We start from the raw sequence: 24,746 nt of genomic DNA, 5'->3' as shown, positions 1-24,746 counted from the left end.
CTTTTAAATGATGAATTTTGTTCTTTTTAATTAGTGATATCAATTATTTACAGTTAAAAGAATATATCCGAAATGAATTGATGAGAATTTGTGAAATTAAGAAGAGAAAGAAAGGAAATGGTTAATTAAGAAATTTTTATCAAAAATTATTTTGATAATAAAATTCTTGAATAAAAAGATGGTATAATGAGGAAATTAGTGGCAATAGCCCTACTCTTTACTACGTTTTTAAAATTAATTTATTTTGTACTCTTAAAAATTTTAAAGAAATCCATTTTTAAATCATTTAAATGAATCATTTTTATTCACTCAAAACACCAATAAAGTTACTCAACACACCCAAAGAAAATTTTAAAGATATTTAGCATATATATGCTTACAAGGTCAAATCAAGTTGTAAACAAATTCTTTAACACGATTTTAGGACAATTCGTTTTTGTTTATGTTGATGCGAGATTCTGGTTATCCTCGTTCTACGACCAGGGTCTCTGCTCGATCAACTTCACCACGACCAGGATCTCTCCTCGTAAAGCTTTTTCTCCAGAGGTTCCTGCGCACACAGACAGGTCAGAGCACGCCGGTTGTTTTCCCGGCGCAAACCCTTCGACGCTCAAGTCAGATATGAAGGTTCGGGGAACGCTTGCCACAAATCTTATGGCTATTAGGTTGTTTTCTCTCTTTTCTTAGTTCAAATAGCAAAAAATCTAACCCTTTTACCTTTGTTGGCTACCTTTTTATAGGCTTCCTCTGAGTCCCGACCTTCCACAGTTTACGCCTGTTATTCTCCCCACCTTCGGATGTGGATTCCCCATTTCCGTAGTCGTGGGTGGTTGCGTGGCCTTCGTGCCTAGATTCTCGGGCTGGAGAGCGTGCCTCGCCAACTGTCGTTGACCGGGTCTCCTCGAATAAACCCTTAGCAAGAATACAGCATGAATGGATTTATGCTTCTTACAGGAAATTGGCCTCACGGATGACGTGCTCGTGGATGAGCAGGATATTCCTGCCCCTGTTCCCCTACTACTTGGCTCTTACAGGACACACCTGCTCGCAGACTTCTGCCACCAAACATCTGCTCATCACGTCTGGTCTCGTCGGAGTATTTCCCTCAAACAGTTTAATTTAACAAATATGTTCAATATTGAAACAATTTGCAATCCGTATTGATTTTTTCCAAAGAAAAAAAATTCATGAATATGACTCCAAGAAGAAGAAAGATGGAGAAGTTGAATGGATTTAAGATACTAGTTTAATTTTTGTTAACCAAAGGGCAAAAAATGTGTACTATTTTTAATTATTTATTATCGTCAATCAAGAAAGGTATGTTTATAGTACTTTTATTATTTTTTTTTTTTTGGAAAAATCCAAAGCATCACACGACAATAGTTAAAATCTTTTAAATTTTGTTTAAGATAAGAAAGTTTAGAGTTTAAAACAAGAGGATTACATTTGGAACAATGAATGTGTTATATAGGAGTGTTTAGAGTAATTATATATTGGATTATAATGGATAATTATTTATTTAATAAGTTTACTAAAAAAGGGTGTTTAGAGTGCAAATAGTCTCATCAATGCACAAAGGTGACAGAAAGAATGAATATTATATGCGCTACATAATCTCTTATTTTAGTAAAGCAATATTGCATATATAATTTAGAGTCATGTCTAATGCACTAATTAATTTCTGGACAAAAATATAATTAAGCAATTAAAAGTAAGTTTGGAAACGAGGGATGCCATCAATAAGACTATTTGGGAATTGGATTTTGTGGATTAGACATCAATCCATATCTGATCCATGATTTTACGAATTTTTAATCCAATCCAATGTACGAATTGGTGAAATTGAATTCAAATCTAATCCATACGTTTGCAGATCGGATGCGGATTTGATTCAATTCATATACAATTCACCATTTTGCGGATTGATTTTACAGACTGAAATTTTTTAATTATGTCCTATTTACGAACTAACTAAATAAAAAAATTAATATAAAAATAATTTTACTACCGATCAAATTTTAAATTAAATAAATAAATTTTTTAAATAAAGTTAGAGAATACATTCAAAGTTTCAAAATATGATACACTAAAAAGAAAAAAAAATCTCATATGTTTAAATTAGTACATAAAAATTAATTGCTTAGAAAGCTATATTTTTTAATTATTTTTATTTTATATTATTATCGAATAAGATATAATATGGTGTTAATGTAACTATATTTTAACTTATTTATCTATTAGTAAGTATAATGTCATATTTACAAGTTTAATTTTTTATTAAATAATTTTTTTTTTTTTTGCGAATTCACAGATTTTTGTAGATTTATAGAAGTCAATCCATATCCAATTCACCGACTGCAGATTTTTAAATTTTCAATCCAATCTAATCCATCAATCTATGGATCGGATTTTTACGGATCGGATTAGATAGATTGAGCGGATCAGATTGGATTAATATATATATATATATATATATATATATATATATATATATATATATATATATATATATATATATATATATATAATGTTGAAATGTAAGGAGGCCTCCTAAAATATACATAAAAGAGTTCAAAATTCAATTAATTTTAACTATATTTTGAATTTTCAACCGTAATCAACAAGATACTAAGAATTTTCAAAAAAGGTAAGTGTACATGCATTGAGTATTAATTTTCAAAAATTAATCAAAATTCAATTAATTTTAACTATATTTTGAATTTTTTATTAAATAAATATATATTTTTTATTTTTTTTTGCGAATTCACATATTTTTGTAGATTTATAGAAGTCAATCCATATCCAATTCATCGACTGCAGATTTTTAAATTTTCAATCCAATCTAATCTACCAATCTATGGATCGGATTAGATAGATTGAGGGGATCAGATTGGATTATATATATATATATATATATATATATAATGTTGAAGTTATTGAATGTAAGGAGGCTTCCTAAAATATACATAAAAGAGTTCAAAATTCAATTAATTTTAACTATATTTTGAATTTTCAACCGTAATCAACAAGATACTAAGAATTTTCAAAAAAGAAAAATAGCCAAAAAAAATCTTTTTTACTTCCATTAGAACCATTATTTCAAAAAACTATATATATATATATATATATATATATATATATATATATATATATATATATATATATATATATATATATATATTTTAGTATTCTTCTTCTTCTGCATCTTTTTTTTTTCTTTTGGGCAAAATGGCCATCATCTTTTCAATTGTTAGGTTATAAATTGGGGTGTAAAAACCAATAATGAACATATTCTTTAATAAATAAAAACTAATAACTAAAACTTATGTTAAAGAATTTATTTAGAATAAAATTTGATTCAATTGTTGTAAATATTATATTGTTAGTAATTCATTTTGTACGTGCTAAATAATTTGATTGGTTATTAATTTATTTTGAATCTGCTAAATAATTTGATTAGTTTTTTGAGTAAATTAATTTAACTAGTTTAAGGTCCTTTTTGACATTTTAAAGAGTGTAGAAAGTAAAATTTAATTTTTTAAAGTTAGCACGTAACTGTATAGAGTACTAAAGGGGTAAAATCTCATTTAGTTACTGTGTTTTGAGGTTAGTACTCATTTACTTTTACCTTACTTTTATAATATTACTCTCTTATAATAATATTTCTTTTTTAAGACAATAAAAAAAATTAAATTAACAATGTAACCCCAAAAAAATAAAATAGAAATAAAAAGAATATATATTTTAAAATTGAAATAAAAATAAATACAATTTTGTTGTTATTATTTTACTTTTAGGATTGATTTCATAAATTAATTTTTTATAAATAATTATTAGTAATATTATTTCAAAGATATTAAATATTATTTTAAGTTATAAAAAGGGTTATATTATACAATAAAGAAAAAATAAAAGTATGAGTGTCACACATTTAATAAAAAAAAGTTTTAGAATATTTTTTAAAATATAAAAAATAAATAAATACTTAATCTAAAATATATATATACTAAACAAGCACATATCGGCTTAATTGATATTATAGAATTACATTGGTGCTTTCACAGAAGACCAAAAAAATGCGGAAAATTGCACCACAACCGGATCTTCCTGATAAAACAACCTTAGCCCTTAGGTTTCAATATTTTGTCACATATAACTCCTGTTTGTTTTTAACTTTTTGACAAATAAATCCTTGACCGTTGTTGACCGTTAAGTTAAGCAACGGTTCAAAGATCGTAAAGGTAATCTTGCCCGAAATGATTCCAAAGTCCAAACGCAATTTCGGTCGTGGAGAAAATCCAATCGTGATTGATTGTAGTTGGCTTTTATGGGGTGACGTATCCAAAAAAGAGGAAAACGGTCCAAGTCATCCGTCACATGAGAGAGTGACTCCTCTCCTCTCCTCTCCTCTCCTCTGCTAGATAGAAGATGAGGACCACGTACAAGTATATACTAAGAATGACAATAGTGCAACATAGAAACTTTCTCCTTTTTTAGTGAAGAGAAGCAATGTTGTATAAATAATTCCGCATCCTTTTCTACTCTTATTTATTTCCAGACCAAAATAGTACTAGTGATTAAAGGTAACCTAACCTTGGATTTATATGAACAGCCACCCACCCACTTGCTATTGAAGGATGGTGCCCCCATACATTTTCTGCCGATAACGGTAATTAACCTCAACCATCATCAGAAAACCTACCCATGTTACAAATGCCTGAAATATCCCCAATTCTCATTCGCATATGAATGAGAGACAAAATGTCAAGCACACTACTACCCAAACTCACAACTAGTACCAAAAGACCAAAGGGCTGTAAATTCCCAAAAGGGGTACCTTCCTATTTTGTCCCAAAACCCCCCATATATAATCTCTTTCAAGATGCCGACAATGAAAACAGGTGTCCGTGGACAGAATATAACAAAAGAGTTTTCCAATGCATCTGAATCATGACTCAAAATTCAATTCTTGAGATCATCTGACATTGCCGAAGGTATGCAATGCGTTGCAAGAATATCAAGTGTAGCTGCTTTCGAAGTCTTCGTGCGGAGGACCACTACCTGCATGGTAGAATATTCAAGTAAACATAAGTGAGCAGCCAGATGTGCATTTATCAACAATCATATAAGAGAGATGAGGGAAAGGGGGGGAGAGAGAGAAGAGACCTGATCGTATTCTAGATCAAATTTCAAAAATTCGTCATCACAATTCTCTACCATGTTTGCCAAACTCTTCAGATTCTTCACAGGATTACCATTAAAAGCAAGAACCTACGCAAGTGCTCACAATATAAGGTATTAAACAACTGACAGATTAAAGCCAATAAAGGCCCTTCCGAAAATATATACATACATACTACACACACACACACACACACACACACACATATAAGCATTCTCAAGTGAGGGCATCCACACACATATATATAAGCATTCTCGAGTGAGGGCATCCTCACAGTAAAAAAACAAAAAAACACATATTTCAATACACTAACATACAAAAAAAAACAGTTTTCAATGTATCAAAATCTGTGTTTTTTGTATTTTGGAGACATCCTCACTTTGTCCTCATCATGCACACACACACACACCAACTAATGTTTTTGTTTGTATGTATCTATATATTACTCAAATAAAAACACTTGCAACATGAAGTCTTTCTTCACCTGAGTGTTAACAATCTCCTCATATCCAATATTAATATCAGCCACAAGCACCTTACAAAACCAGGGAAAAGAAAAGGTTAGAGAGAGGCTTAGCAGAAAAACCTTGTTAAAGCAGTTCAAGCAGAGAGGAGACCTGAGACACCACAACAAGCTGCTCATCTGGCAATTGTGGCATTGAATACAAGAGCTTGTCCAAAAGCTTGACCGGAGCTTCATATTCATAATCCTTTCCATACTGGAAAAATGTGCAACTGAATGCTATTAAAATAAATGCTTACAAAGAAACTCATTGTTCATCCTGAGATCTATATAACTACTACTAAATCAGCTAAAGATGATATAGGCACAAACAGAAGACCCAAAAAAAAAAAAAACAACGATGACATGGTAGTCAAAAGGCGGCATCATATATTTTGCGTAACACCTTTAAATTAGAAGACTCATTATATAAATTCAGAATAATGTGGGCAGATCCCATCTGCCTAATAACCTGGTGCAAAATCATGGCATCTAACCCCAAATTTAAAATAAAATAGATAACTGAAGACACTCCATAGCTAAGCATAAAATTCCCTATATCCTAAAGGCAGACATTACAACAGTGGTCTTTTCTGTGTGAGTCAATAAAAGAGCATATGATGCTGGTAGAGAATTGCTAGTGCAAGCAGATGTCAAGACAACTGTGAGGACCAAAGTTAACTTTGATATGCAGGTTTGAACACAATGTACAATGCTCTTAATATGTGAATGGGCAGAAAAGAAATTCCATGACTTATTGGAGCAGCTGGAACCCATTTCATAGCACTCACATATGCATAAACAAGCAAATGCACCATTGGCAATCATATGTATTTAAGGCAACAATGCAGCAGTATCATAGTAAATAACCAATATCAATTATCAAGAACTTGATGCAAGTATAACGTAGCAATTTACCACAACATCAAATCTCAACTAATCAAAACAACAGAGAATAAATGAAAGGAGCAACAGCTTCTAAGTCATTGTTCTAGACTCCACATGAATATACCAAAAAACACAGCAATTTCGGAGTAGACTGCACACCTCAGAACGGAGATAAGGTACAGACACCGTAGAAAATACAAATCCCGCAATAATGTAATACGAGGGAGGTCTCCCCTTGTTGTGAGATGGAATAAGCCTTCTATGAGTGGCAAGTGTTATGTTGAAATTGAGAATCTTAGAATCACGGAGAACTTTAACTGCTGCACTATCCCCAGTATATTTTTGGGAGACAAGATAACTAAAACCAATGCGCTCTCCATGCCGAAAAGGAACTGAAAATTCAACAAGGGAGAGAAGAACTCAGACACAATTGAAAGGAACTGAAAAAGAACAACAACAAGACTTGAAATGGTCAATTCACTTCTAAGATATCCAAAAAGAAAATTTTGCATATATGGAGAAGTACAAATGCACAAATAAATGCTTCCATCGTGATTATTTTCAAACTGTCCCTGCTAATATCTCAAGTATACAATATAATTCTACTTATAGTTGTACCAAACCCAGGGGTTCATCATCACTCAATGCATCCTGATGTTTTTCAATCTTTCCATCTATTAATGCAAAAAGAGAAGACAAAAGAACTAAGGTTTTTGGGTAGCATCTTTGTAACGGAAATGCAATCAAAATGACCACTCTCCAAAAATACATTGGGAGTTTTCACTTGTCACACAACAATAACATATGAACATGCGTGTCAAAACATTTGTAATATGAACCTAAAAAATATGAAATATACACTTACCTGTTCCATCATTGGCAATGTCAATGCCATCAAAGCTCAGAATAATATCTGACGGCTTCAAAACCTCAGATTCTGGAGCAGTGGGGTCGACTCTTCGGATACGAACACCCTTCTGATCAGCTTTCATACCCATTGCCACACGCAAATCAGGATTTTCCATCTTCTGCCACTCAACGCCAAGAAGAGGGAACCCTATGACATATAACAAAAGCCTATAAGACTCTGTGCAAGAAAAGGTAGGGTAGCGTAAAACAAAAACCATTTCTGCATTTAAGTTAATTACAAATAAAATGAATAATACAATGACCATAACAAGCAAAATGAGAATACAAGAAACACGCCAATGCCGTAATTATGTTACCTGTATATGCTCCGTTCTTCTCATAATCCTGGATGAAATGCATGATGACCGGTGTTGGTATGACATAACCAATATTCTCCACATCTTCATGCTTCAGGGACTGAAATGCAATGCCCACACACTTGCCTTTATCATTAAAGGCAGGCCCACCAGAATTTCCAGAATTTATAGCAGCATCTATCTGCAAAAGTAAGTAACTAATTAAACATGAGGACAGCAGCTGAAATGGCTGGCAGGGAATATTGCAATCTTCTAGAACCATAACCCACTAACCTGTAAACCCAAGAGCTCAGTGGACCCATGAACATATGATAAGATCTCAATCCGCGACACAACACCGCTTGTCACAGAAATTGTGTCCCCCCCAATTGGATAACCTACAACAGTTACAGCATCTTGAAGGGCAGGCAATTCCCCAAACTCCACAGGCAATACTCCTTCCCAAAACTCATCATCCTCAACTGTAAGCATGGCTGCAACATCACCCAAAACAAAACTTGAGTTCAACAAAAGAAATTCAATGCTCAAGTCTACATAACCAACCTGGACCTAGTCAGCAATATAAGCAACCTAACTGCCCATCCTGTTCATGTGCAATAGTTCTTCATAATATGCATACAAAGAATTCTCGCAGTCTAACAAAAAATTACAACTTCTATCCATCAAACATATAACAATCTGACTCCCGTAAATTTCACAATTTTAAAAAACAAAGCAATAATGTCACCTTTAATCACAGATTGGTTGTAGAAATGATCCCACAAGTTAACTAGCAAAATCCATTAAGTGAATCCTACTTTTATACCATTCACGTCATTCTAATACTAACTCCAAATCTTACAACCATAACATACTGTATATACATATATCCGTTACCAATGTCGCACTCGGTGCCGATGGCGAGCACAGTAGCCAAGTACTTAGTATCAGAGCCTCGTTTCTTGAGTTTAACCTGCGTGTAGTGCTCCACAGAATGCGCATTTGTCAAAACCCTCCTGCCTCCAATCGCAAACCCACTACTACTCGAACTGTACTGCCTCTTTCTCTGCCACGGCAGCGAAAAATTCGGCTCCGTGTGGACACAAAACACCTTCACCACCGCGTCCATCGCCGGGACAACCCTCGCCACCCCGGGCTCTACATCCCCTGCAAAGTCCGCACCTCCATTCTCGGCAGGCCGACAGTGGCCTGCACGCGGCAACGGAGGAGGTTTCTCCTCGGGGGTTTCGTGCTTGGGGTGTTTCCTGGGACGGCCGCGGCGGGGACGGTGGTCGGGGTGGTGGTTATTGGTGGTTGTGGCGGCGGCGGAGGAGATGGAGGGGTTGGTGGTGGTGGGGATAATTTCAACGTTGGAGACGGAGAAAACGACGTCGTCGTCGTCGGCGGAGGCGGCGGTGGAGGGAAGGTCTAGGGTTTTTTCGGCATCGGGGATTTTGGGTTTGCGCCCTCGTTTGCGTTTGTGTTCGGACATTCTGAAAAAGTTAGTATTTTTTTTTTTTTTTTTTATCACGTTATGAGGTTTTGTCGAGGTTTTAGTTGGTGGAGGCTTAGGCCTTTGGGATTGATTGACTGTACATGGAATGAATGGAATTTAATCTGACGAAAATCCGGAAAACAAAATTAAAATGAGAGAAAAAAAAAATATACATACAGAAAGAGAGAGGGGGGGACAGGGAAGAACTAAGAAGGATTTATTTTTATTACATAACACACGCATTAGTCATTCCACTGTTGAAAGAAAATTGCAATGTTTTGGAGTGATAACGTCCAGATCCCTAGAGTTTTATAATTTTCAGAATAACCGCATAACTTGTTTTATTTGTATCAAATAGATCCACAATTCGGTGATTCTTATTGAAGCGGCCAACGTACGTAGCTGTTCTATCCATTTTCAACTCTTAGTCTTAGGCTACATTTTTCATGCAGGATTAGATTAGAGTAATAATTATTAAAATTGGATTGAATTGAATTATATTAGATTATATGATATTGTTTTATGTTTTGGTACAGTATTGGATTTGACTACATTAAATTATATTTGAATGAAATTAAATGACATTTAATTTGACATTTAAATATAGATATGAACTATTTATAGATATTTAATAACAAAATAATTATTAATATTAATTTAAAAGACAATTACTTAAAATTAAATTAGGTAATCATAATTATAAAAACAAATATAAATTAGATTAAGTTAAATTAAATTAAATTAAAAATTAATTTAATTTTTATTAAATGATTTAAATATATTTTATTTTATCACAAAGTTAACAAATAATATAAAAGCAACCAATTACTGGTAGTATTAATTTTCATGATTAATTTTAATATAATCATTATTTAATTAAATATTACATTAGATATTCAAGTCATAATTAATTAAATCGACAATTATTTTTAAAATTAATCATGACTAAACCAATATTTCAATTGGGATTGCCATATCCCATGATCTTAAGACTAAATTTAAATTTAGTGTCATAATCTAATTCAAAGTAGATCTTTCCAAAGATCAAATAAATAATTAATCTCAAAATTAGTCCAATTCTACACTTAATCCAAACTCTGAAACATAGTCTTAATGATAAAATCAACGAATTTTTCGTTTATTTTTAACCCAAAATAATGCTTTGCTATTTGCTCAGTTGAATAATAATGAAACTATTTGCATTCTGCCATCTACACGTTCTGTGCAAATAAGCATTAATTACTACTCCAAATGGAAAGTCATTTGATCCATTTCCGTGATTCCATTCGGCTAAGGTGACGGACCTACTTGATACAAATGAACAAACTATGCCTCTATTAGAAAGATTATAGCACGTTAAGGACACGAAAGTTATTACCACAACATCTGGGGCTTGCTTAGATTTTCTTGGGCCATTATTTCACTTATTTAGCCCATGTGGGGTATTGGACTAGAGACCAGATACTGTTTTTCGGGCTTGATTGATACTCCATAGGCCTCAACATTGTCTGGGTGAACCGGCCGAAAAGTGAGTGATTTAATTTAGATATGAATGGGGTGTGCCTAGTAATATCGTACAGCAAACCAAAGGGTGGCCCCTGCGGACATACAATTTGACGAGTTCCGTCTATGTCAAACGCAAAAATTCTCAAAACAGATGCTACATGCAACACAAGTTCTTCGTATAATTCGTGTTCATTGCAGAAAATGAGTTATTGGATTTTAACCATTCTTGATTTTCATGATTACATAGTGATTTGTACATATAAGATACAGGAGTTATGTACAGACCACGTTGTCATTAACCGATATATAGTTTTGCTAAGTACTATGCGTCACTCATTTCAATGGAATGCAGTTGAATTCACCCAACACGCCTTCTCCTGGAGCAAAGATTACGCCTGGAGTGCTATCTAATCCATTCATCGTGAGCCCCCACGATTGTGTTTTAATGGCCCTCCTAAGATCAGAAGAAATGATTATAACAATTTTTACACTGACGAATATTGTTGCATAAGCGTTCTTGTAGGTGCTGTTAAAGTTCATGATGCCTTAACTTAAAGAACTATTTCGAATAAGTTAATAGACCCATTTGAGACACAATAGATCATTAAAGCCTGCGTAGAATAGAAAACATTTTACACGCAAATAGTCACTGAAACTTTTGTTGCCAGCTCTTCTTCGTCATTATGTTACTTAATCGTTACTTATGCCCCTGGACCAACCCCTTTCGAAATTTGCAATAAATTCAACTTCCCTGGCCCAATTTTCTTGCTTTAGAAATGCCTTTTTCCTCGCAACTTTTGCTCAATGAGTGAAGTGGCCATTAGCCAGCCCAGGAGCCGTTGCCTTTGTTCCCTTTTCTTCGTTTCTTATCGCGTCCGTTCTTCCTTTTTCCCAATTTCATCAAAGTGCCCGAAATTTGGTATGTGTGAATTGTGGTTACATACACACAACTCGATGACAGGCTTATTTCACTAGCTAAAAGATTCTATGCATAAATTATGAGATTCGGATTAACAACCAAAATGATTCGGCAGGGTCCATGGTCTTGAAGAATAAATAATTAAGAAACTAACGTTAGGTTTCAACTCAACTAATGGGGTTTCCTTTTCTGTGAATTGGACCTCTCTACTCCTCTATGAACCAAAAATCACGAAAATCATAGTGTGGTCCTATGATCTCCATCTATTCACATTGTTCATGAGCAATAGGGTAGGTACCATCACTTCAGCAGTGGATTCTTCCTTGTGGTCCAATTTTATCATCAATTCAACGTTGATTTTCTAGTTTCAAAATGGATTCCAATTTTGAATTATCCCATCTGTGTTGTTGCTTCTCATAGCAGATTGCAAAATCAATTAGTTTCCAACTTATTTAAGCTAAATGTTCTTGCGGACGCTTGATAAGTGTAACTTTGCGTTAACCTTCGTCTTTTTTTTATTATACTGTTATCTATAAAAGATGAATTACATTATTTAGAATTTCATATAGTCATGCATGTGCGCGCACGCACATATATACCAAACCTTACTAATATAATCTTTAATGAGTTAGAAGATGGGCCTTTTCAATTCTTTTTTGTTTAAATATTTTAAGGGACAGTTTAGTGATGTCGTAATTTTTAAAATAATTATTGTTAACAATACAGTTTAATTTTAGTTATTGAGTTTAGGCATGGTATAATTAATATCAGAGTCGACTTAGGACCCATTGTTAACCGTACTTACTTTTGCTCAATGAGACTGAAATGCTTGTCTCCAATCCATAACCATTAGCCTGTAAATTTACTGTAACATTTATTTACGGATTTAAAAATATAAACAGATACAAATAAAAATATCTTATTACTTACCACGGGCCTCGCGCGCCGATCATGGGCACGCCATCAAGACGGGATTCGTTAGATTTTACAATTTTCCAAATAAGGGATAATTTATATTATACAGAGTCCCTAATTCTATTAAATGACCAAATTACCCTTATTTTTATTTAGTCCCAACAACCGCAGTGTGTATGTAACTCTAACAGTGTACTCTAGCGCTAGCACTAAACTTAAAAAACAATAGTCATTTAAATAGCATTAGAAGGTAAAAGCCGCTCATTTATTGAGTAATAAAGAATTTTTCTTTTACCTTTTTGACTTTTTGTAAATAATTAAAAGTGCGATCAATTTTATAGAACCAAATATCCACAGTGGTGTCATATCATCATATAGCAATCTTGGTACTAGGCAGGATCCCAAGATGATGTTGATAATTGTAAATAGTATAGTCCCTAGTTAGTAGTTGAGGATTCAATATAAATAGACAAAAGTATTAGCCCAAAAAGAAGAAAGAAAAAAGAAAAAAAAAGAACTACAATACAGATTACAAACTGCCTTGAAATTCAATTCTGGGACTTAAATAAATGCACCAGCTGTCCCTTCAAAAACATGAAAAATAGAAACTTGAAACAAAAGATAAAACAAAATCCAAATTGTTCATTTCAGAAAAAAGAAAAAAGAAAAAATCCACATTGTTGAATCACAGACACTCTGTCACAATAAAAAACCCAATCTTTGATGTGGCCAAGCCAATAAAGTAAAGAAATGCTACAGGAAGAGTGAATGAGTAAGAGTCATGTGATCCACCACTAACCAAAGAAAGACGAAAGGCATTAATTTGTCCACCAACAAACTACCCTTTTGTTTTTCCTATTTTCCTTTTTTTTTCTTTTTTCACTGGTTGTTGTGTTTACTAGTATTTTTACTCATAAAAAGAGCTATCTTTCTTTTCTTCTTTGTTTCTTTGTTTGTTTTTGGTTTCAATGGCTTCTAGTGCTTCAAGGTTCATCAAGTGTGTAACAGTTGGTGATGGGGCTGTTGGCAAAACTTGCATGCTTATTTGCTACACAAGTAACAAGTTTCCTACTGTATGTACTCTCTGTTTCTGGAAGATCATCCATCTGGGTCTGTCACTTTTGGATTCCTTTTTTATATTTATATTTTTTTTGGCTATTTTGTGTATTATTTACTGTGTATGCATCTGGGTTCTGCGGCTTTTCTGTACTTTTCATGAATATTATAAAACCAATTACAAAAATTTCTTCTGGGTTGCCTTTTTTGGGCTGTATTTCCCTTTTGAGATATTCGTCATCTGGGGTTTACTTGTTCTATGTTTTACTTCGATCGAGCATATTAAGTTAAAAAAGGAGATATTTTTATTGTTCTAGTTGGATCATCTAATTTCTAATTCGTAAAATTTTCATATTTTATTGGTTATTATGATTATCAGGATTATATACCAACGGTGTTCGACAACTTCAGTGCAAATGTGGTAGCTGAAGGCACTACTGTCAACTTAGGCCTCTGGGACACAGCTGGTAGTTTTCATTTTGGTTTTAACACAAAGACTTGACAGTTTCGCTAAATAAGCAATTTGGTTACTTTACATTTGTTCTTAATGAATGTCATAGGGCAAGAGGATTACAATAGATTAAGGCCTTTGAGCTACAGAGGGGCAGACGTTTTTGTCTTAGCTTTCTCATTAGTCAGTCGAGCCAGCTATGAAAACGTTCTAAAAAAGGTGCATTCACTTGCATTTGTCTTTTGATTCCTAATTGATTATGAGCTTGTAAAATAATTTAATTTCTAATATATAATTACCTGGTCAGTGGATCCCTGAACTTCAGCATTACTCTCCCGGAGTACCAGTTGTATTGGTTGGCACCAAATTGGGTGAGTCAAGCACACTACAATCACAAATATTTATTCCCCGACATGGTTTCATATTTGATATTTCTTCCTTTTTATTATTAGCTTGTCATGAGCCTTCCTTTTGTGCCACTTGCATTTGTCAAATATGTTCTAATTAACGGGATACCGAACTTGTTAATGGATGGAGGCTTGTTAAATGATAGAGGTAGATTTACCATTTATCTAATGTATATAGTTTCTCGATTGCTATATAATAACCATCATATTTAAGTTTATACTTTTCATGAAATTAGGACAAATGCAGAAAATAAGTAGGTTTTCTATTATGTATGAACCTGGAATTGGTAAAATCAGTGTTCTTCTGCTTCCTCATTTTCTCCTTTCTTTATCTCACCTTATATCAGTTAAATGTTTTAATTCACTTGTTAGATTCTATTTACTGGTTTTTGTTTACCTAATCTAAGGCAATGAATAACAAAATACTAAACCTCTCATGTCCTTTAAAGAACAGCAGTACAAATTACTCATTTAAATGAACCTACAGTCTTGAGCCTTTAACAGAGAATGTTGTATCATGAGAAAGTTCTCATTCTCTTGCTAGAGTGGTACATTCCATGGATAATGATGATTAGTCTCCACTTGCCTTTGTATATTAGTTATTTGTAGTGATAATAATGTTCTCAACTAATGTGTGATTTTCACCGGACCTGTAGATCTTCGAGAGGATAAGCATTATTTGGCTGATCATCCAGGATTGGTGCCTGTGACCACTGCACAAGTGTGTCTCTAGAATTTGTTGATTTACTGTTTTTCTTAGATATAATATGATCATATTCTAACATCCTAGTGGCAATGTTTTCATATAAACAGGGAGAGGAACTCCGTAAACAGATTGGTGCTGCATATTACATTGAATGCAGCTCGAAAACTCAGCAGGTATGTTAAATCCTATAGGAAAGTTGACTGTAGCAACACAACAGTGATCCCTGCGAGTTGACTTCCATAAAGAAAATGAAGTTTCTTGGAGAAGAGACACAGAGGCTGCCTGTAGTCTTGCCTCTAGGATTATAATTGATATTGTAATTATAATTCCACATTTCAGAACTCGATGCATTCACAATTTTTCTGGGTCCTGCCTAAGATGCTTCTCTAAGCCTGTTAAATGCTGGTTTTCCAATTTTTAAAGCTCTTCTCCATGCTTCTATGTTTTACATCATATTTCCTATATGCTTTCCTAATTTTTTGAAACTGTAATGATCTGTTTGTGAAAGAACTTTCTCTATTAGGCATACGTTCTGACCTCATGACGGTAATAAAGTCATAAATTGCATGCTAATTAAGTTGGGTGGTACATTTCTCTAATTGGATGATAACCCTACCTTGCTCTATTGTTTAACACACATCTTTGCTGCTTTTAAAAATGGTCTTCATTAATCTTGGTTGATCAGGATTATAGATTCTCTTTTGTTGTATTATTATTTTTAAATTGACCCTTGCCTGTGCTATTGTAGAATGTAAAAGCAGTTTTTGATGCTGCAATCAAGGTAGTTATCAAACCCCCGCAGAAGCAAAAGGAGAAGAAGAAAAAACAACGAGGATGCCTATTGTAAGTACCGTCATTTCTTCATCTTCTTAAACTTGCTTACAGTGAAATCTATTTGCATCATGTTCTAGTGTGTTTGATAAGTGCAAAAGCGGTAATGTTAAGTCTCACCTAGCATGTGGATGTACCGTACTTCATTGTTGTCCCCCTCAATCATCTTAGACATAATGTCGCTCGTCAGAGATGACTAACTATCCCCCTGAACTTTTACTTATCAGTTGAGATAATTGGACTATGAAAATTTCCATCTTAAATAATATATTCCTCAATGTTGTTCATTTGTTTGTTGGACATGGTTTCACTTTCATTTAAATTGCAGAAATGTCTTTTGTGGGAGGAACCTCGTACGATTTGAATGAAAAACGTCCAGCACAGAAATATGATGAAGTGATGATTCCCTGGTGGGCTTTCCAGCGATTCTTTAGGCTGCTAAGTAAGATACTGTGTGTTTGATTTCCATGGCATGTTTTGAGGGGGGTTGCAGCGTAGGTCACTCTTCAAATGTCACCGTCTTTGTGGCTGCTTCACTTTCTCATCCGTGATCTAATAGAAAAGATGTCCCCAGTCGCTAATCTATACATAGAGAATTGTTGTAGAGGTTTTTTTTTTTTTTTAATTAAAAAAACTCGTCTGAATTTTCTAATATTTCGTTATTACCCTGTTATCTGTACTAACCATTTGCTTACACTTTTACCATTCTCCCCCGTTAATGCATGATTTTACCTTCCTTCATTTAGCAAAAGCTAATCCGTATCTAACTTCTTGAAGAATTTACTGTTCACAGCGCCGATAGCCATGATCTCATCACAGAAAATAGATGAACCAGTGTCATGAAACCACCACTATTAAATGCAAACGGAGCTACTGAAAATATCTAAAGCCTTCATCCTCTTACTAATTTGTTACTAAATTATTAACCGGTGGCGCCTCTGCCATCCATGCAAATAGAAGAGATACCAAGAACCAGTATTCCTCCGACGTTGCAGCAAATCAATAGTTACATGAATCTGTACGTATGTGACAATCGGCATTTACAACGAGAATAGTATGCAACTCTAATATGGTATCAAAGTGAAAAATTCAAGTTTCCATGAATTTAGAACAGAACCCAACTGAAAGAAGCCACATATATCAAGATCTCAAGGGAAGCTTCAAGATTATTAGTTTCATGACACCAAGTATCAGCAGTGATTTAAATGGCCAAAACAACGGAGCATAGAACCACAATGCACCAAAGATGAAAACACAAATGCAACTGAAAAAACAAAACAAAGCGGTCAGGCATGCATATGACACGATGATATTAAGCATTGATGGTTGAGATGGACAGGAATTCAAAACCATAGCAGATGGACTACAATCTGAGTGAATAAATAAAATGAACTAAGATGAAAATACACAACAAAAGCTCCGAGTACCAAGATTCAGTAACCACTCAGCTTTATGTATATGTGACTAACAGAAAATGGGACGACCAAATGGGAGAATGAAAATAAAGATAAATTAACATCAAAGTACATACAAAAGGGCTTGTGCATAAAGCAGATCAAACAACCTCCGTTATATGAAGGATTGGATATTGACGGTTGGTTTTGGGTCCAAATGGTTTATAATGCTGATGCATAAACACCACTACAGGCACCAATTATAAGTCTGGGCAACAAAGTGCATGCTCCCAACAGTTAAAAATATCTACAGAGGGGAAACTGCTCTGCACCAATTACCACCCAGAACAAATTCAAGAACAAACAGCTTGAAGACCCCGAACAGATTCTTTTATAATATGGATGATACAGCGGAAGGGAGGGGGTCGGAGACTATGAACTACATCGAATAACTCACTTACCACCCAACCTCCACGATCACAAGTTAGATGGCCTCATGGGTTAGTCAATGCCCATCCTTGAAGAACTGGGACAAAAGAAAGCAGAAAATTAAAGGAGAAAAACGAGGGGTTAAAAAAAGGGACATCCAAAACAGAGCACGAGAGATCCACAATTAGTGCCAATGTAACTTAATCCAAAATAAAAAGAATTGGGAAACAAATTTTTGCAGGTTCCGCTATTCATTTATCCAGCAATACAAATAGAGAGAGTGCTACTGGTCCCCAAAAAAGCTTAATTATTTATTTTTAAGGTAAAAGGATTGATTATTTAATTGTTTATTCTTTTTTCCCTTTTCTCGGTGCAGTTGCGACAAGACAAATGCCATTAGCATGGTGTGGGTAATTTCACTCCTTGACAATTGGACAGATAAAAATTGCACAAGTCAATAATGCATATCAAGGACTTACAATATTTCATGGGTCAGAAATTGTAACATGAGGCATTCCTATTGCCATGAGGGCCGTTTATAACCATCCCATCCTCCTTCAGGTTCCTTCCTCTTGAAATGGCCACCTGCCATCTGCTGATACATTCTTGCTTGATCCTCTGTTAGGACCTGTGAACCGGCAACAGAGAGTTGCCTCGGCACAAGGGGTGAAGTCTCATCTCTACCTTCTATGTCTGGGACTCCAGGCCCTGCATTTAAGTCCAGACTCTGTCTGCTCCGTTTCCAACTGCTTTCAGAGCTAGCACTGTTGCTACCATCAGGGAGGCTAACTACATAAGGCCTAGGAAAATGAGATGGGACTGCACCTGCAGGACCCATTAGTTGTGAATTAACAGCAGGGAAGCAAAATCTCCCACCAGATGATGAATCTACATATGTTGTTGTACCACCAGAAAAGGTGGCTGATGGTAGGGGAAAGCTGGTTCCAAAAGGAAAGACTGGATATTGAAATGGGGCAGATGGAAAGGGCACCGCAGGAGATGACGACAATACTGGTCCCCTGAAAACATCGGGACCAAAAGGAGAGCCACTAGTAGAGGGAACCAACATTCTCTGTGGTGCGCAGGGGGCAATAATTGGAAATGGCTGCTCTCCTCTATCAGGCAAGACTGATGGAACTGCGATAGTTGAATAAGTGTTCCCCCTAGGAAACCATGAAGAAAAGTTTACTGTATCTGCACTGCTCAACCGAAGGCCAGAAACTGGTGCCTGAGATACATTTCTGGGGTGCTGGGGAAAGACTGATGGTTCAGCACTACAGTCATCCAAAACCGGTCCATCATTCAAATCAAAATCCCTGCGAACATTCACCTCACCATTCAAAAGACCACCTGACGATGTGCCAGGCTGAACTGGGACATCTATTTTATTCCCATTGCTAGTTGAGTAATTACCAATATCAATAAGCTCCTCAGCTCTATTCAAATCAAGATCAAGTCCGACAGAGCCGCGGACAGATTTAGAACCCATCACTTCACAGCGTGACCCATCACGGTTATTGGTATGGTCGGATGCAGTGACTGTATCCTGAACAGAGCTTCGAGAAGCCAAATCCTCTAGGACTCTCTCATCTGGTACATTTAAGTCAATATCCAATAGAGGACGACCGAGCTTTCCAGATGTTGAATCAGGAACAGAAATGCTAGTCACCCCCAGTGGCATCTCTAATATCTTTCTTGGTTCAGCTGGGCGAAATGCACTTGTTGCAGCAGATCCTTTCCAACCAAGTTCCACTTTACTCCTCAGGAGGTCCTCCGGTGGTACAAAAGGCCCTTTTGCTGCAGCAGCCACTGTTACTGAAGAAGGAAGGCTACTGGACACAGAAGTAACAGGAAGAGGCAACGGGCTAACCAACTGTTGAACAACACCAGAACATCCCGGGACTATGAAATTACTTGACTCCCCATATTTCCCATCATCCCCATCAAAACCTTCATTCAAATCAAATTCAACTTTTGCTTCCATATCTGAAACCCCCACAGCAGAGGATGCAGCATCTATGGTGGTAGATGTAGATTCTTGTGCTTTGTCTCCTTCAGAGATAGTCAACTTAACTGCACCAGTCCTCACAAGCTGCCCTGTTTCCTGTGCTCGCAATGCAGTTGATACCTCAGGAAGAGCTGGGCCAGCACAAAGCTCCTCTTTAACTTCCTTACCTTCCAAATTTTCTCTGTGGTCAACCTTACCATTACCCTTCTCCTCATTCTCTGCTGAGCCCAAATGTGGTACAACCCGATCCTCACGAATCATTGGAGCATTGCTTTTCCATTCAGAATTTTGTTCTTCAGTTTGATTCACATGACTCTTGGAATCTACCTCATCAGCCTTTTCAACCTTCACTTCATCAACATTTTTCAGAGGCATATCTTCACCAGAACCAGAAGTATGCAGCAGTTCTCCATCCTTTCCTTTCACAGACTCAGAGTGAGTGGTAATGGGAGATGGCTTTTGCTCTCTCTTCACACCGCTGTTCAATCCTTCACTCACACCTTTCTTGTTCTCGCCATCAAATTCCAAAGACTGGTTTGATGCTGATCCTTCAACGGCTTCAGTCTCAACTCCTCGAGTGGACTCAGAAACCTTATCCTCAGTTGACAAAGGGCCACTTATCCTCTGTTTACCATCAGGAGCGCCATCGGCATCCACTCTGAAACCAGCCTTGTCCTCTTCAGGATTTCTTCCTGCACCATCAGGTGTCTCCTCCGCAACTATTATTTCTTTCGAGTTTTCAGTGTTCTCTTGGCATGGATCTCCACTCTGCTGCAAATCCACAGGGGAAGTACTGATGTGTCCTGTTAGACCTCCTGCAGGTTTGTCTTGATTACTGTCAGAATTTTTAGCCCACAAATTACGATCAATACCCTGCTTCTCATGCTCGTCATCAGTACTATCAGTAGAATGATCTCCAGGAAATGATTTCACTCTTGAATCATTATCATCACAAAGAGGCTCGTGAATGGGGGTCCTTGGCGGAGAACCAACTGGTGAAACTACATCAGATTTGGACATCTCTCCAGCAGCCACACTAGCTAGAAGGTTCATTCCAATGTCATCTCCAGCAGGCGCAGAAACATTTGCTTCAGAATACTTGACACAACTTTCAATTAGAGCATTCATAGAACTGAATGAAGACTCGTGCAATTTTACATCTTTAAACTCATATCCTGGCGGTAAGGAATTATCTTCTAAATCTTCAACCACTTTCCTACAATTATCACCAGTCTTACTCCCCTGCTCATCGGGCAGAACAGCAGGTGACCCACTTCCCTCGTCTGGACAAGCAGCTGCATCCTTGTTAACATTGCTTTGCCAAGGCTCACTATTCATATTGGAAGAAATATCAGCTCGAAGGGCATCATTCTTTTCCTTGAAGTTACGATCAAATTGGTTCTGCTTCTCTGGAAGCACAGGAGAAGATGCTCGGCTGTTGGTGACTGAAGTGTCTTCAACAGATCCTCCACTGGAATTTTGTGCTGGACTTCGACCTCGATTTGGAATCTTGACTATTATTTTGGGATTGGCCCCCTCCACCACAGGTACATCAAGTGCCTTTTCACATGTCAGACTTGGCTGAGATGGTCTATCTGAAGCTGAATTTCTATGCAAGGTAGCATTTTTGCTTGACACAGTTTCTCTTTGAACCCCAGCTGGTGTGGAACTAGGGTAACCATTGACTGATTTCCGAGACCGTGAAGAACCAACCGAGATCTTATTCAGAGTCATTGAAACAGTGGCAGAGCTCCTAGCATCCTCCTTCCCAGATAATCCCCCAGTTTTTGCATGGTCACCCACACAAGATTGACCGTTGTTGTGGGATTGACTTGAACTGCTGCTTTTCTCATCCTTTGCAGGAGTAGAAGGAAGGTCAGTGGTACCAGTAGCAGAAGCAGCATTTCGGGGCTGTCCATCTTTTGCATCTGTACTCCCTGATGCAGGCAATGGAGCTGATTTCACAGACACTGGAGAGGAAAACGCAGACTTTGTAGGAGCATCCCCTTGGCAAAGCTTTACTGCACCAGTTTTAGAAGAAGCTGGTTGTGTTACAAGGCTCTTTATGGCAACCTCAGTGGATGCACCTGTCTGTCTGTTCCCACTGTGAGGAACTTCAGGCAGCCGGGGTCTAGCATCCATTTCTGCCTCAACACGTTTCTTCCATGTGTCAACCAAACTCCTAGCTTTTTTCTGAATTTCCACGTTCTTGTGTGTCCGCAAATGATTCACAGACTTTCCGATGTTACACATTTGTAAGGCATTAAGATTTACTGGCAGCTTATCAAGCGCACGAAGCAAAATTAAAAGAAATTCCTCAACTGATTTATCACCATCCCTGGGGCTGCCAGCATCACCTATCTTCCCTTTATGGACCTCCTGCAGCCATTCATCAAACACAAGCAAACCCCTTAACTGCACAAACCAGTTAAGGCAATCAAATTTATCTGTTGCTGCCACCACACCAGCAAGCAATGACCGGCAGACGAGGTCAATTTTCTTATCATTTCTCTCAGGAACCATGAGCTGCACCAATTTCTCAACCCCATCATAATCTACAAGTCCACCTTTCTCTGTAATTTTTGCAATCTCAGTTTTTAAATTAGTTTCTGTTCTACTGTGTCCAGAATTCCCATCCTCCATTTTTGAGGATCGTTCTCGTTTAACTGGCTCAGAACTCTGATCTCCTCTCTCCCTTTTCTTCCCCTTCACTTGTGAAGGAAAAGAGGCACTATTCTGTGCACCATCCGAACCGGGTTTTAGCTGAGACGTTGATGTTGGACCATTCATTGGTTTTGGGGAACGGCCACCTGAGGGTACTGTTGCATGCATTTCTATATGCGTCTTATATAAAAGTTGATCTACTTCTTCCTGTCGTTCCTGAAGCGGTTAAAAAATACAGATTACCAGGAAAAGCAACAACCTATAGCTAAACATAGAAAGATGAGAAGAGCAAAGTATTCAAAACTCACATTAATATAATCTTGATCAGTTAGCCACCATAAACACTTGTTTGTGATGTCATATACTTTCCGGCACACAAAAGAACCAATCCCTGATGGAAGTTCAATACCTTTTGGAAGGAATGCAACTTTACACGGGTGAAGTAAGGAAGCAGCAGGAATCTCATCCTTATGAAAGGAATAAAAGATTTCGTTTGGCGCCGCCTCCAACAGGAAGCCTTTGCCAAGTTTAACTTCAGCAGGTCGATAAAGCCAATTCACACTTAAAGTTAACTTATTTTCTTTACCAGCAGTCAGTGAACGAATTATTCCAATGAAGGGAGGGGAATCCTGGGGCGGTTTGAAAAGTGCGCAATCACCAACACTAATTTTCCGTCCATCCTATGGAGAAATTGACAAAATTTGGTCAAACAAAAAATGGCTCCACACAATAAAATGGAAAATGCTGTAATAAATACTCAATCCATTAACATGGTAATAAACTATGAAGCCTGGTGTAAAGGCATTCAAAAACTTTAGTTGCAGAAACCTACGTTTAAACATTAAACGACACTACCACTGACAATTCTTCCCATTAATCATCATCATCATCACTGTCATCCAAGAAAAATACATCTACTAACAAAATAATATGCTAGTAACAATTGGCTATCAGATAAACAACATCATGTTGTTCAGGTAATCAAATGTTTCAATATGCAATTAAATGTCCCTCCTACAACTTGCCCAATTTAGAGATTGCAAGTGTATCATTAATGTTCATAATCTCACACATGAAAACCGTGTAGACAGATAATCAGCCACCAACTCAGAATTGGAATGAGAAAACCATTCAATTAATTTTTCCCCCCTAAAAAGAGCGATCTTCAAGACCTCCTTCTTTCTTCGTTGAGAACGAGTAAAATAACAGTTTTGAGAATAGAAATCTTTTAAATTTAACAAGAACTTTGAAGAAAAATAACCATTGCATACGCTTAAAAACTCCACGCTATAAAAGCCCCAAATGATCAAAACATTAAAAATTGCTAAAAAATTTCAGAACTACCCTAATTTTAGCATGTCTACAAAGATTAGATCAATTTCACACGTTTCCACACAAATCAATCAAACCCCAACAGAATTCCATTCCCCCACCCAAAATAATAATAATAATAATAATGAAGAAAAAAGGAAAACCAATTCAATCCCTCACTTATTGATCCATCAAAACGAAAAAATCAAGCAGGCCGAAAAAAATCAGTATTCGAACAATTACCTGAGAAAAGAAAGTAACTGAATTGGGAGAAGAGGACAAAGAAGAAGAAGAGGAAGGAGAGGCAGAACCACCATCAGCAACTGAAGCTAAAATCGCAGAGTCACGTGGAGGGACAGTCCACATGTGCCGTCGACGACCTTCCCGTTTTCTATCCCCTTCCTCTTCACCTGCCCTCCATCCATGCATACGCATACGCATGATACCCTTGCAACATTTTGCCCGATATTGAGTACCATCAATCCTCAATTCCGCTTCTTACAGTCACAACCCTCTTTTTTTCACCTATTCACGAGCCCTAGATCACCAACCATCAATCCGAACCCTAATTTTTTTTTTTTTGGGGAAAAAGTAACCAATTGATTTCAAACAAACAAAGCGATCTAATTGGAACTGAGATCCAGAAAAAGAGCCAGAGATTGACCTAGGTAAGCAAAGAGATTGAGAGAATCGAAAGAGAGAATCTAGAGAGAGAAAGCAGCGAAAGAGGGCAAAAAATGAAGAACAATCGAAGAGAAGAGAGAGACAGCAAAGAGGAAAGGCGTACGTGTTTTACTTGGTGAGTTGTTATTGGTATGGCAGCTCCACGTCAGCTTAATCACAAATTTGGCAAATTTCGCCCCTCGATCTCTTTTTT

At 36.4% G+C, this 24,746-nt stretch overlaps 3 protein-coding genes and 1 long non-coding RNA gene across 7 annotated transcripts; 2 read left to right on the top strand and 2 right to left on the bottom strand.

Moving 5' to 3' along the window:
* The first annotated feature begins 48 nt into the window (after positions 1-48).
* LOC127901366 (uncharacterized) lies at positions 49-1,331 on the top strand. The gene is made up of 2 exons (XR_008053527.1): positions 49-627; positions 741-1,331. It is a non-coding gene; the product is annotated as an uncharacterized LOC127901366 (long non-coding RNA).
* A 3,134-nt stretch (positions 1,332-4,465) lies between these two features.
* Positions 4,466-9,482, bottom strand: LOC102608714 (protease Do-like 9). Of its 2 annotated transcripts, XM_006476676.4 has the most exons (9): positions 8,675-9,482; positions 8,072-8,271; positions 7,799-7,979; positions 7,438-7,629; positions 6,732-6,964; positions 5,800-5,901; positions 5,667-5,717; positions 5,167-5,271; positions 4,466-5,061 (listed from the first exon to the last, which is right to left on the bottom strand). In XM_006476676.4, the coding sequence occupies exons 1-9, from the start codon at positions 9,267-9,269 to the stop codon at positions 4,963-4,965; spliced, it is 1,758 nt and encodes a 585-aa protein (XP_006476739.2). In that variant the 5' UTR covers positions 9,270-9,482; the 3' UTR covers positions 4,466-4,962. The 2 variants fall into 2 exon arrangements, 1 of the variants encoding a protein (XP_006476739.2); XR_370479.4 differs by lacking the exon at positions 5,667-5,717 and having other exon boundaries at positions 5,019-5,061; positions 5,769-5,901.
* Positions 9,483-13,149: 3,667 nt separating this feature from the next.
* LOC102608421 (rac-like GTP-binding protein ARAC8) lies at positions 13,150-16,804 on the top strand. 2 transcript variants are annotated; one of them, XM_015529802.3, is made up of 8 exons: positions 13,150-13,722; positions 14,048-14,135; positions 14,229-14,338; positions 14,427-14,490; positions 15,183-15,247; positions 15,340-15,405; positions 15,981-16,075; positions 16,392-16,804. In XM_015529802.3, the coding sequence occupies exons 1-8, from the start codon at positions 13,627-13,629 to the stop codon at positions 16,429-16,431; spliced, it is 624 nt and encodes a 207-aa protein (XP_015385288.2). In that variant the 5' UTR covers positions 13,150-13,626; the 3' UTR covers positions 16,432-16,804. The 2 variants fall into 2 exon arrangements, with proteins under 2 accessions (XP_015385288.2, XP_006476738.2); XM_006476675.4 differs by having other exon boundaries at positions 13,157-13,685.
* Positions 16,805-17,422: 618 nt separating this feature from the next.
* LOC102607943 (uncharacterized) lies at positions 17,423-24,654 on the bottom strand. 2 transcript variants are annotated; one of them, XM_006476673.4, is made up of 4 exons: positions 24,113-24,654; positions 22,867-23,238; positions 18,366-22,774; positions 17,423-17,983 (listed from the first exon to the last, which is right to left on the bottom strand). In XM_006476673.4, the coding sequence occupies exons 1-3, from the start codon at positions 24,308-24,310 to the stop codon at positions 18,404-18,406; spliced, it is 4,941 nt and encodes a 1,646-aa protein (XP_006476736.2). In that variant the 5' UTR covers positions 24,311-24,654; the 3' UTR covers positions 17,423-17,983; positions 18,366-18,403. The 2 variants fall into 2 exon arrangements, with proteins under 2 accessions (XP_006476736.2, XP_006476737.2); XM_006476674.4 differs by having other exon boundaries at positions 18,366-22,765.
* Between the last annotated feature and the right edge of the window lie 92 nt (positions 24,655-24,746).

The sequence above is a fragment of the Citrus sinensis genome, chromosome 3, assembly GCF_022201045.2.
Source record: "Citrus sinensis cultivar Valencia sweet orange chromosome 3, DVS_A1.0, whole genome shotgun sequence".
Lineage (NCBI taxonomy): Eukaryota > Viridiplantae > Streptophyta > Magnoliopsida > Sapindales > Rutaceae > Citrus > Citrus sinensis.
Note: the sequence above shows the minus strand (reverse complement) of the source record. Positions and strands in the feature narration are given on the sequence as shown.

Coding starts and splice junctions, on each gene's coding strand:
- LOC102608421 (XM_006476675.4), top strand. CDS start 13,581: ATGGCTTCTAGTGCTTCAAGGTTCATCAAGTGTGTAACAGTTGGTGAT. Junction 14,136..14,228: donor AGGCCTCTGGGACACAGCTG/GTAGTTTTCATT, acceptor TGAATGTCATAG/GGCAAGAGGATTACAATAGA. Junction 15,248..15,339: donor TGCCTGTGACCACTGCACAA/GTGTGTCTCTAG, acceptor TCATATAAACAG/GGAGAGGAACTCCGTAAACA.
- LOC102608714 (XM_006476676.4), bottom strand. CDS start 9,269: ATGTCCGAACACAAACGCAAACGAGGGCGCAAACCCAAAATCCCCGAT. Junction 6,965..7,437: donor CATTGCCAATGATGGAACAG/GTAAGTGTATAT, acceptor TTGAATTTTCAG/TTCCTTTTCGGCATGGAGAG. Junction 5,718..5,799: donor AGCTTGTTGTGGTGTCTCAG/GTCTCCTCTCTG, acceptor TGGTTTTGTAAG/GTGCTTGTGGCTGATATTAA.
- LOC102607943 (XM_006476673.4), bottom strand. CDS start 24,310: ATGCGTATGCGTATGCATGGATGGAGGGCAGGTGAAGAGGAAGGGGAT. Junction 23,239..24,112: donor CAGTTACTTTCTTTTCTCAG/GTAATTGTTCGA, acceptor ATTTCTCCATAG/GATGGACGGAAAATTAGTGT. Junction 22,775..22,866: donor CTGATCAAGATTATATTAAT/GTGAGTTTTGAA, acceptor TAACCGCTTCAG/GAACGACAGGAAGAAGTAGA.